Genomic DNA, 21,564 nt, shown 5'->3' on the forward strand with positions numbered 1-21,564 from the left:
TTTTCTTTAATAGTTGCTATTGCGTTGCTATTTAGGAAACTAATGCTGTATTTGTTGGAAGAAAAAAGTCTTCTAAAGTTTCTTCTGCCTTTTTGTTTAAAGTCAAAATGCTCCTTTAAAAATGTAGCACATGCATTTGGATGTAGGTACAATTTGATATCAAGGAACAAGTCTAACTTTAATAAAACATAAAATATGTTTGAACTTGTTAGGCCTTGAAAAGTTACATTTAATTGGAGTGCATGAATCAAATGAAGTACATTTTTTGTAAGCACTCATCATACGCCAAGAAACATTTTGGACAACCAACGTTATGCAGCAACTATTCAACATGATGAAAAAACAATTTCCCTGCTGTGATCTGCTCTCGGGTTTACTAGTTGCAGAAAAAGTGTTTTTAGATGTTAAATTTGGTACTTTGAATGGTGAAATACGAGATTCTGATAGTCATTTAACTGAAAAAGTGTGCGATTTATTGCAGTAGTTATTTAGAATGAGAGAAAAAAATGCGAGCGTCTATCAGAGATAAAACTACTAGCAAAGTTGTTCTAAATACACTGGTATCCAAAAATTGAAAAAAAAGCAGAGAAATAGCGATAACTCGTTCAAAAATAAGCCAATACGTATAAAATTGGAATATGTTATCAAATAAAAATTGTTGATTGAAACTGCAGTATGCAAATTAGTGGCGCTGCAGTCGAAATACGTCATCTGCGTGGAGAATAAAATTGCATGTTTCAGAAGAAGCCTGCAAATTTCTCTGTGATACTGAAATAAGAAATATGGGATAGCCATTTTGTAACAACGATCTCCAGGCATATCATTTGCCCGAAGAACTGCGATGGAGAGTTACTGGGAGACTAGAGGCAGGACAAAGTCAAACAGTAGAAGGCAAATCGCTAAATGTGAGTTCTTCTGTGGTTCATAGACTTTAGCAATACTTTCTAATCACAGATTCGGCATCCAGGAACCGCATGAAAGGTGTATTGTGCATAGATGCCTATTCTCTTGACGTAATATTTACTGTTTTCAGTAACTTAAAGTGCAACTTTTCTAACAGCAGACATTTGCCAGAAATGTGAAAACATGACAGCTCATATCGTTGCCAGATTTAAGTGACTGCTTCTGTACTGTCGTTCCTAAGGATGCAGAAGGACTGAATCAACCTCGAGCAGTCTTTCAGTAAAAGAAATTATTTTGGATACCCAAAGCTCGTGAACTTCTAAACACGTTCTTTGGAGATTGAGCATGTGGTCTTAAAGATAAGAATCTAGTATAGTGACACGTAACGCAGCTAAGTCACGTAGCTAAACAGGGGTGCCAGTTAAGAAGCTAGTCAACAGTGAGGTTGTACGAGTACTATGTAAATAATATATACACTCTGTACCAAAAGTTTATAGACTCAAGTATATTACGTGTTTTAGAAAAATGGAAAGGTATACAAACACTAAATAAAAATCTATTTATTTACATCACATGCGATTTGCATTCCAGTAAATATTCAACTAAAACAGCAATTTGTATTTTAGAAAAAAATAAAAACAGAGAAGAATATGTGTCCTAAAAGTTTATATAATATGAACGTTTTAACAGCTTGTGGTCAGTGTTTCAAATTACTTAATACTTCAAAGTTGCCCCATTAATCCGTATGACGTCGAATATGAGTTTCTCCATCGGGAGAACTAAGTCTTGTTACAAGTCTGGTTCCACACTGTACCATGCACTCTCGATGACTGCTTTTAAGGCACTCATGGAAGAAAACTGTCTCCCATTCTCTTAAACTTTCCGAGACATAATAACCCACACATTCTCGATCGAGGTAAGATCGGTGTCATGACGTGATGACCACGCATGCGCAGTTGAGCCGAACGGCCTGCAACGCCTCTCTCTCATGAGACTTACTAGAGAAGAGTAGTTAGTAGGTAGTAGCGAAGTAACGAAGGAAACGTGTTGTATGTCAGCTTAGATGCAAAATACGAAGTTATACTTGTGTGTTAATCGTTTGTACTTATTATTTTTATTTGTGTGTTAATAAAATTTTGTGCCGTTAAAATGGCTGTTTTATGCAACGCACACAATACGATACGTCTACGGTAGGAATTAAATACATATCCAGAATCTACACGCCCAAGAAAAAGAAGGATATGACAGTGGTGTCAGAACAGGAGGATATGTCATTCTGCAAAGTTCACGGATAAATGCGTAATTGAGTCTTCAGAAAGGTAAGAAATTTGTTCAATTTAGTTTGTGGTAAAGTGGAATTCAAGGTTACAAAAATGGCTGAAGAGCTAACGAAATCTAAGAAAGAACGGAAAGTTATTCGTTCAGCCATTACTAAAGTAAAAAATGCTATTGAATCATTAATTGCAGCAGGTAACCTTGAAGACCTTGAAGAATCACTGGAAATTTTAAAAGTAAAAGCTATTTCTTTGAGAGCGTTAGACGAAAAAATTAAAACTTTGACTGATGTTAATGACATTGAAACCGAAATCGAAAATGCCTTGGAATACGAAGAAAAAATTGCGAAATGGAGCTTTAGAGGCACAAAATTATTGAAAGAAAAAAGAGATAGCAATAATTCGCTAGTTTCTAATGGTTCTTCTAATGATAGCAACAATTTATCTATTTCTGGTGTCGATAAAAGTTCTGATTATAATGTTAAATTGCCAAAGATTATGATTGATAAATTTTATGGGAAAGCTGAAATGTGGCAGACATTTTACAATTCTTTTGACACGGCAATAAATCAAAACGAAAAACTATCTAAAGTAGATAAGTTTAATTACTTGCTTAGCCTGTTAGGTGGTGCAGCTTTAAAAACAATAGAAGGCTTTTCTTTATCTCCAGAAAACTACGACGAAGCTTTTAAAATTCTCAAAGAGAGGTATGGTCGAAAAGATCTCCTTATTAATTCTTACATGCATAAACTTTTAAATTTACGGCCTGTCCGAAGTTCTAATGACATTAATTCTTTGAGGGAATTATATGATACCTGCAACGTACAAGTAAGGTCACTAAATTCGATAGGGGTCAAGACCGAATCGTATGGAAAGTTACTATACCCTTTGTTAATGAAATGCATACCTCAGGATATAACGCTTGATTTTGCTCGTCAAAACACAGATGAGGAAACTTTTAATGTCGACAACCTCATGAAATTTCTAAAACGGGAAATTGAAAGTCGCGAACGAACTTCATTAAATTTATTTTATTCTAAGAGTCACGCTAATTCTCTTGGAAGGCATTCACAACCAAATGAAAAGCGAAACAACTTCCACACTCGGAATTCATTCAACGCCAACAAATTTGGCGCCAGCTATTCCCCTAATGTAAGCATAATTGCAGTTGTTCGAACTTTCCCTTGCTTATTTTGCGAAAGCGAAAATCATGCTTCGGAAAAATGCGTTATGTCTCCGGAAGAAAGGAAAAAGAGTTTAAGGGCTTCTAATCGGTGCTTTCTTTGTTTCGAAAGGAATTGTAGAATAAAAAATTGCCCTTCTCAATTAAAATGTTCAAAATGTAATTCTAAGTATCATAATATATTGTTGCATGAAGATAAGGAAAGGGTTGCTAAAGAAGAAATTAAGAATAATTCTAACGCCGTAACTGCAAAGATTTCTTCTAAATATTTTACTGCGAATCAAGAAGTTAAAGAATTAATAGATGACTTGCCAACCGTTAAACTTATATGTGATGGTAAATTAATTAATGCAGTAGCAGATACAGGCACGCAATTAACCGTTGTCAAGGCCGACATTGTACCAGAAAAATACCGTACGCCACATGGAAGTGTTATCCTCACGTCAGCTTTCGGGCAAGCTTTAAAAGCTCTTCTCATTAACCTACCTTTAGTAATATTCTGAAAATGATAAATTTATATCACCTATTTTTATAACATGTGCAATGGTGGATAAGTTATGTAATGATTTACTCTTGTCGTTAAGTTCTTTTAATGAGTTAAGGGGAGATGATAAAAGAAAGTTTAATTTTGAATGTAAAAATGTAAACATTGCTACTGATAGTTTCGGTGAAATGCCTTTTCATGAAACTGAAAATTTTGACGAAATACTTAACCATGATAGGGAAAACCTAATTAATGAAAAATGTAATGAAACTGTTAAGAAGATAATAGAATGTTGTGCGCTTGTATATGAAGATACATGTAAAGATGATTCCAAAGGTAGCACGGGACACGATCAATGTGTTTCGGATTCAGAACTGTTTCGAGTGCAACAAATGAATGACCCATCTTTAAAAACATGCTGGCAAAATGTTAAGAACGGAAGTAATAACTTTATTGTTATTGACAACTTTTTGTATCATAAAGATAAAGTTCTAGGAGAAAGAGTTTATCAGTTGGTCGTTCCCAAAGAAAGAAGAAAACAGATTTTGGACTTGGCTCATTCTAGCTTATGGGGAAGCCACCTGCGAACCAAGAAGACAGCCGAACGTTTGAGATATTCGTTCTATTGGCCTGAAATCAAGAAAGATGTAAATGAATACTGCAGTGTTTGTACTTCTTGTCAACTTCAAGCGAAAAAGCGTCCCTTTGATGAAGTTCCGATTACGCCAGTAACACGTCCTAAAGAACCATTCCAGGTAATTAATGTGGATATCCTAGGACCTGTAGAGCCAAGCTGTAGAGGTTACAAATATGTTCTGTGTGCTGTTGATCAATGTACAAGGTGGCCCGAAGCGGTGCCATTGAAGAATTTGAATGCCAAAGCAACATGCGATGCATTGTTTCAAATCTTTTCACGCACAGGAATTCCTCAAATTATTGCTTCAGATCAAGGAACTAATTTTACTGCTTCGTTGACCCAAGAGTTTTTGAAAAGGATCGGATCGTCCCCAAGGTTCTCGACTCCTTATCATCCAAGTTCAAATGGCCTGGTAGAAAGATTTAATGCTGTTTTAAAGGGAATGATACATCATACCGTTAGAGAACATTCGAAAGATTGGGAGAAACATCTACCGTATTTACTTTGGGCTTACCGAGAAGTTCCTAATGCTACGACTGGTGTTAGTCCGTTCCAAATGCTTTATGGAAGACGTCCTAATGGCCCGTTGTCTATTTTGAAAACGTCATGGATTAATGAAACTCCTGTTCCTCATGGACAGTTAAGTTCAGTTGCCGATTATCTGAATGATTTGAAGACGAAATTGGAAAAAGCTGCTGAATACGCAGGACTTACAGATGTTGGAAAGCAACAAGCTTATGCATTCTACTGTAACCGAAAGACTCGTCATAAAGAATTCAAGGAAGGTGACAGGGTTATAGTTTTAATCCCTGATAGCCAAAACAAAAATTATGCCAGATGGACGGGACCTGCTACGATCATCAAAAAGCATACTGATTATAGTTACATAGTACAAATGCCTGACAATTCATCGAAGCACGTTCACGCAAACAAGATACGAGAGTTCAATACCGCTGTGAATAATGTCGGTGTGATATATGATACAGATATTGATTTCGGCGAAGTTGAAAACGTTCCAAGAATTGTTCCACGGAAAGCAAAAGAACACTATTCTAATGAGGAATGTGATTTTACACACCTTGAACCGCATAAGAAGAAAGAACTTATAGAAATTTTAAGAAGGCATAAGAACCTAAGAACTGGTATTCCGAAAATCGCCAATGCGGGAGAACACAGCATCAAACTGAAACCTGGAAGTATGCCAAGAAAGCAGAAACCGTATCGAATACCTGAAGTTCTAAGAAATGAAGTTGATCGACAAATAGATGAGCTATTACAGCTAGGGCTAATCGTTGAATTAGAAAATGAATATGTGCATCCAGTAATTTATGCGTTAACAAAATGGAACGGTAACATTATGTCTAGACTAAAAGACCATGCTGAGTTTATTGATGACGTGACTTAAAATGACATGATTATATTTTCTAGTGAGTGAAGCATGACTAACGTTATGAACTATGAACTATAAGACATTTTGACTGTTTAGTTTGAATTTTTTTTTTTTTTTTTTCTAAAATGTTAATTTTTTTTTCTAACGTTAGGTAATGTGTTTATAGATTTAGCCAGGGTTTGCTAAAGTAATATGTTTAATTTTAAATGATTGATTTGTATTGTCTCGTTTATATGATAACTGCTTATATGATTATGATTATGTGAAGGATTTAAGTTTGAAAAGTTAATTGAATGTTACATCTTTTTAAATGAATAGGATTACTGAATTTATGTTGAAGTAATTTTAATTTAAAATGGTAAGAATTGGTTAATTAAGTTCGAAAATTTCATGAATGTTATTTTATTTTGTTTCAAGAAATGTTTATATATGTGGATTTGACAGGTCATTGAAAGACGCAATCAAATCTTTTCGAGGGGAGGTGTCATGACGTGATGACCACGCATGCGCAGTTGAGCCGAACGGCCTGCAACGCCTCTCTCTCATGAGACTTACTAGAGAAGAGTAGTTAGTAGGTAGTAGCGAAGTAACGAAGGAAACGTGTTGTATGTCAGCTTAGATGCAAAATACGAAGTTATACTTGTGTGTTAATCGTTTGTACTTATTATTTTTATTTGTGTGTTAATAAAATTTTGTGCCGTTAAAATGGCTGTTTTATGCAATGCACACAATACGATACGTCTACGGTAGGAATTAAATACATATCCAGAATCTACACGCCCAGGTAAAAGAAGGATATGACAATCGGGCTTACTCGTTGTCACTCAAGAAGAGCGACATTTTCCTCGTCGAAGTAATTTTTATTAGAGGTATGAATGGTAGCATTGTCATGTTAGTCTTCCAGTGTTTTCTGTAAATGCCATAAGATGGTCTCTTAGTGTTTCTATGTATATAGACGAATCATGCTGACCATCTAGAAAGGTGAAACCCACTTGCCCGTTGAAACCGAAGGCTACCCACACCATAACAGATCCACTTTCACTGTTCCTACTGAAATAGCTTAGAGGTTCTTTTCGTAAGCCATGCGACCATAATATGAATACTCATCAGGACCATCTAGATTCCATTTTTTTTCATCACTGAAAATTTCAGAAATCCATTTGTCACCATATACCATGTAGACACGGGCCGATTGCAATCTCATTCATTTGTGAAGCTTTGGCATCGGTAATGATTGAATCATTTTTACGTGAATCATGTAATCAGATTCCTTGATTCGGCTATGAACAATGTTTTTGGATATTTGTAATCCACAAGCACCTGCAATTTGGCAAACAGACATTTTCTCTGTCGAGGCCATTCTTTGTATCCGTATATCGCTGCGACTATCGGTCACTCGGGGTTTTCTTAAACGTGGGTTTTTGGCTGATGTGGCATCGTACGAGATATTAGATGATAAATCCTGTTTACAGATCGATTCAAAAATTTTGAAATTTCTTTAACAGACCTGTTGCAATTTAAAGTTCATAATCCTATTAACTTCAGCATCAGAAAGTTGTGTAGCTTTAGGCATACTTAAACGCAGTTCAAAGGATCTTTTTTCTTTTTTATATTGGAGGTTTGAATGAGGGCATTATCATATAAAAGGTTCAAATTCCTCTTCATGATTGCTGCTAACCAATTTGCATAAAACTACATTTATCTACAACTTTTGGGAAACATATGATTTCTATAATTATTTTTTCTAAAAGACAAATTGATATTTTTGTTAAATATTTACTCTAATGCAAGGCACATGGGTTTTAAATAAACATATTTCAATTGCGTAATTATGTACGTTTCTATTTTTCTTAAACATGCAATTTATTTGAGTCCTTAAACTTTTGGGACAGAGCTTATATATATTTTAACCTTAAAATGCCTACATGTGTTAGTCAAACGTCTAACAGAAATTGTGATCGCACTTGGTTACTTCAAGGAGTTACAGGAAGCCATTTGGTTGGAAGCAAGAATCAGTTAATAACATTTAAAAACAATCTTTAAGAACATAGCGTGAATAATTATATTCCAATACAAGGATGAGTAACTCGACTATTCGTGTTTTCTGAACAATGGAACAGGAACTGTAGTTTAGAGTAGCGTTTCTCAGCAATTTTTTTCTTCCGCGTAAAGTTTTGCCATCATAGAGAATCCATAATCTCCTTCAGAATCTATGACTCCACACTCTCCTCTACCGTTCTCGAAATATATTTTACTATTTCATTATTTTATTACCGTATAAGCAATAGAGTGCAGTGAATAAGACCGGAAAAGTCTAATCAAGCAGAGTTTTACTATTACATTATTTACTTCAAATAAACGCAGTGATGAAATACACTTTTAAACCAAAATATAACATTATTAGCCCAAAGGGCGTTAGCACAGAAGAGCTATTAGTTTCGTTTTGGCATTTTGCGTTGGTTCGTCGTCGGTTTACGTTTGTCGGTTCACTTTTCAAATTATTGCCACCAAATATTAGCGCCCTGTGTGATATTTAAAGAAATGAAATAATGAAGTATCTGCATAAATGTATGTATGTATAGTGATAAAACAATGGTATCTAAAGCCATTAAATTTTGAGTAATGTGATCTTCCAGTGAATATGGGCATCCGTAAGCTCGAACTTGGAATTTGAAATTTGTTTTATTATCGATTTCATATTTTGTAACACTTTATGTATTAATGTATTTCTTTTATTAATGTATTGCAACTATTTTACATAAAAGTGTTGGATAAAAGAAAAAGAGAACATGAGTGACTTGATGAATTTATGAATTGCTGATGAAGGCTAGAGCTACAAAAAAATCGTAAGCATCCTCGAAATAATGTCATACCACAGTAAAATACAAGGCCTTTAATAAGTAAATTAATATACAACTTTGTTTAAGATAAAGACACAAATCAAGCCTATATCTATTAGAAAAAGCTAATAGCCCTTATACAAAAAAAAAAATTAATAATACAGAATAAGAATGTATATCTAAATATTAATAAAACTTTAAACAATCTCAGTTAAGGTAGCCTTTAAGTGTAGTTCAAGCCTGAATATTAGTGTAGTGCTCGAGGCTCTCAGTTAGTGTAGTGCTCTGATCTCAACATTTCGAAGTAAATTTTAATCAAACTTGAACATCTGGAATTGAATTACACTTATTCATAGGACGCTTCAAATGCATTTTCATTGCTTGTGTTAACGGATAATACACTAGTGTGCAAAAATTAAGGACGAAGTCGAAAAATTAGCATATCAGCTGAACGAAGAGGCAGAGCGGAATGAAAGACCAACCAGGAGATTAATAAGGTGATGTACGGTAGCACATGCGCAGATATGCAGGTAGACGTAATGGGAGAGTGTCTGAGTAGTATAAAGCATGTTGTCGGTGTAAGATCAGTATTTCTGGCAAAGAGATTGCACGCCGTATAGCAGTTAAAATCACACCGAGTTGCTGCCTCAGCAAGAAATGGCGAATAATCAATCTGTTAGACGACATCTGGATGCTTTTACTCGAGGTCGAATCATTGGGAAGTTGGAGGAAGGCCGCAGTGTGACAAGTGTGGCTGCAGAGTTCGGAATTGCTCACAGCATCGTTTCACGACTTTGGAGACAATTTCAAACTACAGGAACAGCTATCCGGGGGTTTAGTAGTGGTCATCCACGAGGAACCACACCCGCAGGTGACCGGTATATTGCCTTACAGGCCAGAAGAAACAGGCGGCAGACAGCGGGTGAAATCGCTAGACACACGACACAGGCGACTGGACGACCGATATCGCGTTTTATCGTGGCCAGAAGACTGCACGGTGGTGGTCTGTTTGCACGACGCCCTGTACTGTGTGTACCTCTAACGCCTGCCCATCGGAGAAGGAGTTCTCTGTGGTGCCGGGAACACCGGAATTGGAGAGACAATGAATGGGGACGAGTACTCTTTACAGATGAGAGCAGATTCAGTCTGAGTAGCGATTCTCAACGCATACTCATCTGGAGAGAGCGGGGAAGCCGCAATCATCTCTCGAACATCATTGAAAGGGACAGGTATGGAGGTGGAGGTGTTCTCGTTTGGGGAGGCATCATGCTTGGTAGTCGTACAGACCTTCACATCGTCGACGCAGGTTCAGTCAACGGGACCCGTTATTGTAACGAGATTCTTCTTCCATATGTGCGTCTTTTTAGAGGCGCTATGGGTCCGCAGTTCCTTTTCATGGACGACAATGTACCATGTCATCGCACAGTAGCTCTTAGAGAGTGAGGACAGCTATTAGAGAGTGAGGATATTGAACGTATGGATTGGCCGGCACGATCTCCGGATCTCAATCCCATCGAGCATGTATGGTATTTTCTTAGGCAGACGCGTGGCTGCTCGTACCTTACCACCAGTAACGATTCCGGAGCTTCGATTGGCGCTGCAAGACGAATGGTCAGCAATCCCTCAACAACTCATTGACACCCTCATTCTCAGCATGGGAAGACGCTGTGAAACCTGCCTAGAAGTCAGGGGAGATCATATCCCCTATTAAGGACCGGATGTTTTTTGCTGGACACCCATCACAGGGATGTTTCGGCCTTCAGTTGCATTGCGCTCCATGCTACGTTTTCAATAAAGCTTCTTTTTATCCCTCTAATTTCTCTTTTAGTAAGTGTTGCTTACATTACTCATGTCCTTACGTATTGGGGATCTTACGGTATTAAATGTGTTGATTTGGAAAGCTTTTGTACAAAGTTATATCGAAAAAACCGTCTCGTTCTTAATTTTTGCACACCTGTGTAGATAAGATTTTAATTAGGGTCTATAGAGGGTAGCTGAAAAAGCTTTATTCTTTTTTGTTTATTCTTCCGATGTTTAGTTTATAAATAACGGAAACGCAATGAAGATTTCATACTTCCATTTGACAGAAGCGTCCCAAATGGCTTCTTCTGGGAAAGCTTCTGGACTTTCTTTTCTTCTGGGAAAGTCCTCTGTTTGGAACTGCTTACTACTGGTTGGCCTTACTCTTACTAGTGTTACAATTTCATCTTGGCCCTATCAGCCCCACCAGAGGCTGAGCGGTTAAAGACTGCTGAATGACGGTATTTCGTCCTGGGTCTACGTTTAGGCTACACAATCAGCCTGGCTGCATGATTATTTTCGGTTTTTCCAACGTGTAATGTGAATAGGAGCCATTTACCCTTTGAATTCCTCCACGAAGTTATCTTTCCTTCTAGGTAAGTAGCCCTCGTGTTCTTCGTCATACTCAAATAACCTAACATTTAGGTCCCCAACTTGTAGATACGCCGATCCCTTGGAAGTGCTTGACGTAGACATCAAATCAAAGTTATTATCCATCATAATTTGATTTCTAAGCGAAGATCTAGTTTTTAATCTTTCGTCTACTTTTATACGAATCACATTTTAACTGTCTAAAAGAACACATTTAACAATTGTTAAAGCACCAAAATTAGTTTAAAACAAAACTTCTCATTTAAACTGGCTGAAATATTCAGTATTGCAAAGAAAGGATAATACTTTTCATGATTCACTCTGTGCTGAAAATACGGTTGGCTGCCATATTTTTCAGTACGATATGCAGGGACAGAGAGGAAAGAGGGTGGCTGCATGCGATACCTTATTAATCGAGTAATATGACTGGCGTAGACATTGCTATTTTACAGCTATCTCTACTGCTTTTGTATGCATTTTTTGTCATAACGGTCACATCGAAAATCCTCACAATTGCTTTCCATTTTATTGAATGATAAATTTAAAACTACTAAATATTTTGCCTTTTTATCAACATTTATTGTAGCACTATTGCTTTCCACCATTATTGATAATTTTACGGGTACTCCTGACTAAACCATTGCTAAAGGTTGGTAACCGCTTGCTTAGATCGATTTCTGTAAATTTCGAAATAATCCTTGAACTACCATAAGTAGGTCATTACAGTAACTAACTAATAGTAATAAAATTGAAATTTAAAGATCATTAAAAAAGAAAATGCCAAAAGACATAATCCAATTAAATTTTGTTAATGAAATCATAAAGATATATACATGTAGTACATAAGAAATATATACATATAGTATATAAGAAATAAAATCTGAATTGCATTTGTGTTTTTTTTTATTTTAACTGCATAAGTTGATCCCTTTAAGATCATATAATAAAGCACTTCTTAAACAGTTTTAGTTAAAAATATTTTAGCTATAAGTTAATATGCAGCTAAATTTTCTTTTAACTGCATAAGTTGATCCCTTTAAGATCATATGATAAAGCAATTCTTAAACAGTTTTAGTTAAAAATATTTTAGCTATAAGTTTACAAATGTCTAATTTTCTGACTATTGTGATTGAGATATCCGTGATTAATTAATAGTTGCTTCTTGTTGAATTCTGATTCTCGCTGAAATTTCAAAAGTATCAGAGTTTTATTTTTAATGATTTTACATATAGAAATGGAAATCAGCAAGCTAATTTGTTATAAAAGGAATACCAATTTTACAATAAATTATAATAAATGTTTGAAATAAATATAAAAATCTAAAGCAGCTTAGAAAAATGCTATTTTGTTTTTCAAATGTATTTAGTCTATTTATTTCCTTTTTATCACTCGTATGCTTTCTTCGTTTTAATTAGTTAATTTCTTAGTTTTCTACAAAAACACAAGTAACATAAAAAACGAAAATAACTTTTGCCGTAAATAACGAATGCATTTTTCGAATAATTTAAACATATTCTTTTCTTAAGGTCATTCTGCGGGTTTCTGATCATAAATACAAATCAAGCAGTATAAAACCATAAGAAAATTTCACTGCATTACATAAACATAATTTTTTTCTATGATCAGCAGCTGGAAAATTCCTTTTTGTAAAAAGTCAGTAGGTTCATTCTCAAAGAAATTATGGAAATGCTATTCGACAGTCGCAAAAGAAGTGAACTCCAGGCAGTTCAGAGAATTTTGAACTGACCTGAAGAGATGAAAATCAGAATATGGGATGATATGGGGTGAATATGAAAATCCCATTCCACAATTACTCATAAGTCTGTTTGACATTCATCGACATGTGAGGTTGGGAATTGCCACGATGGAAGACACCATGTCGAAGATTGTTCAATTTTACTTCGAAAACTGAGCCCTTTGGAAGCGGTATTTTCTAAATTTAATTTCTTATTTGATGGCAGTAGTTTATAGTGTGCAGCTCCTTGGAGTCCCACCATACACAAAGTATTACGTTTTTATGATGAAGCCGCCCTCTTTATCTTACTAAAGGAGATTCAATTTGCTTAACCAAGACCATTTTTCTTGTAACATTATTGTACAGTACCTACTTCTTATCTCCAGTAATGAGCTGTTTCAAAAACGAAGCTTCTTTATTTCTTTTGAACAAAGAAGATCGTGCCGAAATTTGAACAAATATATTCTGCTCTGTTAGAGTATGGATACCCGTATATCCCAGCAGCTTGCAATTCTAATCTTCCTCAAATGATCCTGTGCTGTATTTTTTTAATATTTAATCTGTTTGATAGTTTCTGAACTATATAACGTGAATTTTCAGCAACAGCTTCTTCAAGCCTGAAATTTCTACTCATAACTTTCACGAACTGTGTTATCAGAAGCCGCACTTTGTCGATTTTTTTTCAATGGCGGCCTATGTCGGCATCAGCCACTCCTAAGGCCAAATGTGGTGGTCTCTTTATTATGGAGGCACCTAATAGGTGGGCCAACTTTGCCTTCTATGAAGGGACTGACAATTACATCCATGCCTTCTCCGGGATTCGATCCCGGGCCCTTTGGTATCGCAGTCAGGCTACCCTAACCACTATACCGTTTGGGCGGCGTACTTTGTCCATTACAGCACAACTTTTCACTTATTTTTTCCGTTTTAAAAATAAAATCTGCCGTTTGAAAAACCGCAAAACTATCTGAATGATCTTGAATTCTTGAAATGATGGATTATTGATTTAACTCATGACGGCATGCTGAATAGGAGGCAGTTAAGGAGTCCCTGTAGAACTCCAGGGCATTCCTGCACCAAGGCAGTTTTCAACTCGGGGAGGTTTCTCGGAGGGGAATGGGGAGACGAAATTGCCTTCCAAAGGGCGTATCGGACACGTCCTATAACTTTACGGTCAGGAGATTGGACTGTCGAATCTATGCGGAGATTATCTTCACTTTACAGGAAATCATCGACCAGCTGAGCCCTATGTGGACGAGAGTTGTGGTCCATTAACAGGAACCCAGGACCAATTGCGTGCCTGAAATGTCGAACATAAGGCTCAATGATCTCCTTTCTGTGCCTCATATTAGTCACGGAGCCTTTGCCAAATAAATGCAATTGTGTGCGGCCGTCCAACCTAATGTCTGCCAAAACCGTTACAACTCCACCACCATAATGATTCCTTGCCCTGATGGGGGAATGGTATCGTGTTCCGAGCTATCTTCAGATACAGGTAAGCTGAGACTTAGTGTTCAGGCTGAATCTCGATTCATCTGTGAAAAGCACAATGCTTCACTGAAAGTCTACTGCAAGGCACATGTTATCTGCATCATGTTAAAACGCGTTTTCTTCTTGTGAGCTGCGTGAGCGGGACACAGACAGCGGGTTCTCTGGCATACAGCCATATCTCACGAAGGCCTTTGGGCAAATGTAGGCCGTGAAACTTCGGTTCCGGTAGGAGCATACAGGTCACATGGCGCAGCAGGTCTTTGTCGGAAACCTGAAAGAACCAAACAAAGATCCTCATTCGTTGCTGTGGATCTTAGTCAACCATGTGCAAGCCTTCTCGATATGGATCCAATTCCCAGCTGCTTGTCCTAGACAGATCTGAGCCCCGGACAATAACCGAATAGTCTATGTAAGCGGCCTGGTGTTTGCACCCGTATTCACCTGTCACTTGAAACTATTTCCACTATTTGCAGACGACACAGGGCATTACATTGAGCTGTCTAGACACCATCGCTTGTGATTGGTCTGCTTGCAATCTACCAACAATTCTCCATCTCATTCCGTCATGCATACGTTAGCGGCTATTCATTTTACTTTACACCTTATAAAATTGACCTAATTCTTGAGAGAAAGACGAGAAATGTCATGAAGGAGTATGAACACACAAATCTCCGAAAACTCCTCGTTCACTGATATCCCGTTCCCAATCACAGCTCCACAAACAAGCACGTGTACATTTACCTATTCGACTCTAAATACTTGCACACTTCTTCAGCATCATAATTGTAAATTTGGTTCAATACCTCTCGTAAAAATAAACTTCTCTTAAAGCAAATTCTTTGAATTTTTGAATATATTGTTACGTGCGTGCGGGTTCGTTATGAAATAAATGCGCAAGTCCGATGAAAAATGAAAAAAAAAATTATTATTATCACAACAAAAATGCTTAAGTTTCCTCAAATTATCATGCAGTATTACAATATCTCACCGTAGTTATCTTTTAATTACTCAAATGTCCAATAGAACGTAATTCAAAACAGCTAAAGAAAGCTAATCTGCGAATTCGCTTCAATCAACAAGAGCAGTTTTCTAAAACAAACTCTTAAAACAACAACAAGCTAACTAAAATCACTGACTGACTGAATTGAGAGGTTTTCCTCCTTTTTATAAGATTTTAAAATCGCGTGCGAGAACTTTCTGGAACTTTCTCGAAATCAAAAAGAGATATTTATTAAATGTTACATGAAAGCGATCTTGTATTTTCAATTTTCCGGCTTAGCTTTCTTTTAATAGTCGTCACGTGCTGCACTGCACGGGGAATAAAACAATTTAATATGTAATTCAACTAACATTAGCTATTTAAATACCAAATCCGTAACAATATGAAAACTCTGGAATTTTTTAAACAATCTGAAAAATAAAATCGATAGCAGTGCTTCGTATATAGAAGTTAAATTTATTCTTATATAATTTTAAAGATGGATTAATTTTAATCGATTTTACCCTATAAAGAATTCCTCTTTCCTATAATTTGCCTTTTGAATTGTAATTTTAGCATAATTATTTATTTTAAAATATTAGAATTTTCTCCCTAAAAGTATAACATTATCTCTAAAGAAGCTGTTTTCAACCTTTAATAGGAGAAATTGATTTCATGGTCTAGTAGAGCGTGTAATAAAGAAATTACCTCCAATGGACATTTTATAATATAAGCGCTGAGAAAAAAGCTTTTTACTTTTAATCTTTCACATTCGCAAAAGATTCTGCCTTATGTGAAATTTAGGTTTTGATCACTAATTTCGTTTTTTACTTAGGTTTTGATCACTAATTTCGTTTTTTAGAAAAGTCTGTCAACGACGATATAAGGTATCCAAGCAGGTCGGAGAAAGGTGGAAGTCTTTATGAAACAAAATACACTTAAAAGATACTTATTTCTCTAACATTTTGAATTACTTACCTAAGGCTAGATATGTCTTGCTTGATTTCTAACAAGTCATCTTCATTTACGCCATCTTGACGTAGCTGTTTCTTGGCCTGGTGAATGTATCTGCTTACTAATCTTTTCATAACTTCCTGCATTAAAAATAGACAATGTAAGACAAAAATTATTAAAAATAACTTTACAACATTAAACAAATTTCTGAGGGACAAAAGTATCTGTATATAACAAGGGAAGAAAATAATTTAGAAGGTAGAAGTTTCTTAGTCTTAGTTTAAGCGAGTTGAAGATAATTTTAATCAATTAATCAAATTTAATATTATATTATTAATTAATTAATTTAATTAAATATAATGCGATTAATAATTAAGTAAATGGCGAAGTATAAAGGCAAATAGTTTAATGAAATTTTAATGATTCAAGAATGCTGTAATATACTCCGTGCAATGGGACTAGATATGGATATTCTTTAAAATAGAATATTCACATTTTTATTGGAGTGCTAATGTTAGGAGAAAAGGTAATTTTTTTTACATCTTAACTAAAATTTAGTTATTAATTGAGAGTGCTCTGAAATTTTTACAAACAATACTCTAAACCCTGTTATGCATGCTGATTTGAAATAGTGTGAAATAAATCGTTTAATTAATATTTGAACATTTTAAGTAAGTAGAAAAAAAAAGAAAAGTATTCGGAAAAGAAAAGATAATTAAAGCTTGAAAACTATTAATACGAAGTAAAATAATGAGACCCTTTTATCTCCCTTGTATAAGAAATAATTAATAACAACAACAACAATAATAATTGGGCACTTATGTCGTTTTACTGTCAGCTATTAAAATTCCAAGGATTTTCAACCTGGATTTGAATTACAGAATGAATTTTGGACTTTATAGGAGAGAAGTTTACAGACTACAGTCACGACAGAAGAAAACGCGATCCTTACCATAAGAGAATCTGGCAAACTAGACATACTGATTAGACTGAAAAGATTTCTTACTCTTGAATTTACCAGACAGCCTGCTCTATTTTTTGGTAAGTCTACTGAAATTATGAATGAGTTTCCGTCGCTACTTTCTTCGCTTTCCAAATATGATGGTGTAAAGGCTAGGGCCGAATTAATGTATATCGAAGATGATGCAACGCGCTTAACAATAAACCCCTAAGAAGCCTAGTGCACGAGTGCAACGTTTCTGTATCAAATCCGTATGATGGTATCCCGCTAGATGAAGATGAAGTTAAAACAAAAAATCTGAAAGAGGCTAACTATTACCGTAGACATAAAAGTCTATTTCAGCCCTTATCTCAATAAACTCCACCTCCTGCTCCTGCCGAACCAATGGCTGAAGTTCTTGCATCAGACAACTCCAATGATGATGCAATGCATTAAAATATTTCAAATTCTGAAATGGATATAAATCAGGAAACAAAAATTGCAAATAATACAGAATTCTTACCCCCGAAACGGACTGCCGCCTATTGTTATGAAGGAATACAAGTGGAAAAGCTTCAGAAATATGATCAAAGACGATGATATCAAGGATTTAATTAAAATGTTTGACTCTCACTTTAAAGCATTCATGAAAAACGCTCAGATTCACAGAGCGATATCTTGCCCCTTTTTACTCTAAGGGACTGACTATTATCACTCCTTTATCTTGCCTAAAGAATGCAAGGTTAAAGCAATTATTAGAGGACTTCCCCCACACACCAAAGCAGAGGACATCCAACATGAAATAATTTCTTTAGGGTATCAATCGTCGAGACTGAGCAACTGATCCACAGAAGAGGTGGAGAACGTATAAAACTTCTATTATTCCTGATCACTCTCCCCGAAGTAACAACGCGAGAACTTTCTCCAACATTAGATTCTTGCAATGTCCCCACCCGATGCTACTACTAAAAAATCCATCTATCATGCTTAAACTTCTGGAAGATTTGCCTCCAAGTGTCTCGAGTGTGCTGAAAAATATTTTTGCAGGAATTGCTCCAAGAAAAAAGAGCATAAACCACCCTGTGTCAACTGTCTTCAAGAAAACACTGCAAATTATCGTGGGTGTGAACAATTTCCTAAATTCACGAACTCTGACAAACTCAATCGTAAAAATCACTCCGATCGCTTAATCTCCAACAAAAACTATGAGAAGACCCTTGCCGCCCTTACAAAAGGCCTGGTCAATGAAGCTAGTAAAGGTCTAGAAGACGTTCCAAGTCCTTGTAAAAGATATCAAGAACTCTGGAATTAGCGATATCGTACAAAGCATCAAAGAAAGGCTTGACTTCAAATACATATCCCCAAAGGCCTGATGCATAAGTGCGACGTTTCTGCATCAGATCTATCACAGGACGCCGTAAAACAACCATGGGATCATGGATACTGTACTTCACAAATTATAATGGCTGTATGAAATTCATGCAGCCTTAAAAGCCATGTTTGACGAGCTACACGATTTCATTATGGAAAATGACACTGACAATTGTATGGTCATTGAAACACACAGCAAGTCTAATGATAAATTAAAAAGCATGAGCTACCACTACTGTCGTTGTAATAGGCTCTGGCATAGAGATGGCGAGAGTCTTGATTTATATGAAAAATAAATTTTCTTGCTTAATATCTTCGGAAAGCAGAAAAGGTTACGATAGTGTGGTTGTCTCAGTCTGTCTTCAAAACCACGGAGACGTCTTCGCTGCAGTGCGTTGTGATGTTGCGTGGCCCCCAACTTAGTTAAAATAAATATAAACCCTACAGCGTAACCCCCAGATGATAAACTTACTGACAGTGTCCTCTCCTACATTTTCCCCGACAACTTGCCTGTCATTGTTGGCGGAGGTCTAAATGCAAAGCACACCGATTGGAGGTGTAGAAACACAAATTTAAACGGCAAGGTCCTGCAACAGTTCATCTTCAATAATTCCTTCTAACTGTCTGCGACTGACGAAAGTTATACAGATACCGCTTCATCCAGGAAGACAGAGAGACATACTCAATACTTAATAAGTCTGGCATCCTTATGGCAACATATACTATGGATGGACTTATTCCGGAGCGCATTCTGATCACAGCTGAATTGGGTATCAGCAAAATCTAGTCTCCTAATGGTAAAGTCCTTCCAGATTAGGTGATGTTCCATAACATTCTCAGGAAACCGTCCTAAAAGCAAAGGTCTCTCAAAACAATCCCACAACGATAAAACGGTTGATGAATTTAACACGCGCTTTAAAGACGCATATCATGAGGCCACGAACATTGTGTCTGTAAAAAAATCTGTAGGAAAACTTAAAAATATAAAACAACTTACACAATAAGAAACTGTCTAAGTAGGACTTGACAACATACATGAGATCTGGCAATAAAAACAGAACTAAACTCCATTCGAAAGAAGATTAAAAAGAAGTTAAGAAATTCCGTGCTGAAAAATGGGAAGAAACAATAATGGGAAGAAGTAGAGCTAATTGATGGATTCTTCTGAAAATTTCTCAGATCCCTTAGAATAAACGCGAATGCAATCAGCCTATTAGTGTATTCAGATGTTGACAAAGTGAGAGCTTTCGCTGAACGTTTAGAACAGCAGTTCGCTCCTAACGTTATACTAGTGGACCCAAATTTCAGCACACAAGTTGAAGAATTTGTTGATTTCGGGACCTGTGCCCCCTCAGCATGTCCTCTTCCTAATCTCATTACTGGGAAAATTAAAAACATAATACGCAAGTTGGACATTAAAAAGTTCTCCTAGGCCTCGATTGAAGTTACGAACATGTTACACAATTTACCTTCCAATACTTGCCAAATTTGTTGGAATTACCAATGGCAGCCTGACGTTAAGTGGCTAAGTTAATTTCTTAGAAAAGTGACAAGATCTTTGTTTTTGCCAAACTTGGAAAGGACAACACCAAAATGGATATTTTTCATTCTATTAGTTTGCTTTCCAGTCTCAGCAAAACATAACAGCATATTATCTCGAAAGGAGGATTTTATATCTTCATCTACTTCTCTCCGACCAGTATGGATTCAAGAAAGAACTCTCTGCTTCAAACAGATAGTCAGGCTGTTAAATTTATCTCGGCTGTTCTACACCTTAAGAAATGCACTGCTTTCCTTATTCTAGACATTGAGAAAGCATTCTACAGCATTTGGCATAAGGGGTTGATCTGAAAACTGATCAAGATGAACTTATGTCGGGGGTTTAGATATTGAGGACTGGTGCAGATATTGGAGGATAAATATAAATATTTCAAAGTTTCTGCTCGTCAGGAGCCTCGGGATTCGGCAAATAGCACTGAACAACCTCTACTTATTTGGGGAAAGTGTGCACCGAGTAAGGTATCTGAGGGTGATAATTAACCATAGGTTTACATGGACTTGTCATATTAAGCACGCTATAGGAAAAGCCTGTGATACCTCCTATCAACGTTTGTTACTTCTCAGAAACTACTCTGTACTGCCTCTCAACAAAAAGAAAAGGATTTACCTATGGATTATAAAGCCAGTTCTACGCATTTTGAGCTTGGGCCTCAGCCTCAAATGCAGACTTATACAAACTTCACGGAGTATAAAATAAGATTTTGAGTAGAATTGTAAAAGCTCATTAACTGATTAGAGATAAACTGATTAATGATGACTTAAAAATAGACTTTAGAGTGGACGATATTACTTAACTTAATGAGCGTTTCTTTAACACTGAACTTAACTGTGATGCTGTACATTTTTGAGAAGTTCTTAATTACCAAATAATTCCGGAAAATAATTTAGTCAGACTATTTGTTAGTCACACGCTTAAAGACCACAATTTCGTAGCCTAGCTTGGCCTGCTGACTTTTACTTATTTTCTTGCTTCTCGTCGCATCCATCTTATTGGCACTCTTGCAGTACGGGAGATGATAATCTCACTTTTACCTCACTTTCTTGACCGTTCTCTCATTTTTACCTGCTAATTCATCAAAGTGATGTGCCCTCCGAGGCTTAATTTTCTTATCTAGCATATTAAGGCCTCTCTGGGGCCGTATAAGTGAAATCATAATCCATATCCTGTACAGATGCATTCCATGAAAGCTTATTACGGGATTTATCTTGGGCTGCTAACCACAGTTTTTCTTTTTACTTTAATCTGGGATATTTTATGCTAAGTTTCATGAATATTGTCTTTCTATTATAGTATTTCGTGCCCTGGATTATTCTTTACAAGTTTTTTCACGAATAATAACAGTAATACTAATAATAATTAAAAGGCCAACCAATTAGCGTCAATGTGAAGCCAAGATTTTACACTGCACATTTTAGGCTCTTGCAAAAATTA

General features: G+C 36.2%; 1 protein-coding gene across 8 annotated transcripts in view; it reads right to left on the minus strand.

The window, feature by feature from the left end:
* LOC118187745 (transient-receptor-potential-like protein) overlaps positions 1-21,564 on the minus strand; it is a 346,137-nt gene that overhangs the window by 2,921 nt on the left and 321,652 nt on the right. For all 8 annotated transcript variants that reach the window (XM_085807016.1, XM_085807018.1, XM_085807019.1 and 5 more), the window contains one exon: positions 16,286-16,401. In XM_085807016.1, coding sequence (XP_085663142.1) covers positions 16,286-16,401 — 116 coding nt within the window. The remainder of the gene's footprint in view (positions 1-16,285; positions 16,402-21,564) is intronic.

Source organism: Stegodyphus dumicola, chromosome X1 (genome assembly GCF_044657685.1).
Source record: "Stegodyphus dumicola isolate Sdum_Otavi_A_Nest chromosome X1, ASM4465768v1".
Lineage (NCBI taxonomy): Eukaryota > Metazoa > Arthropoda > Arachnida > Araneae > Eresidae > Stegodyphus > Stegodyphus dumicola.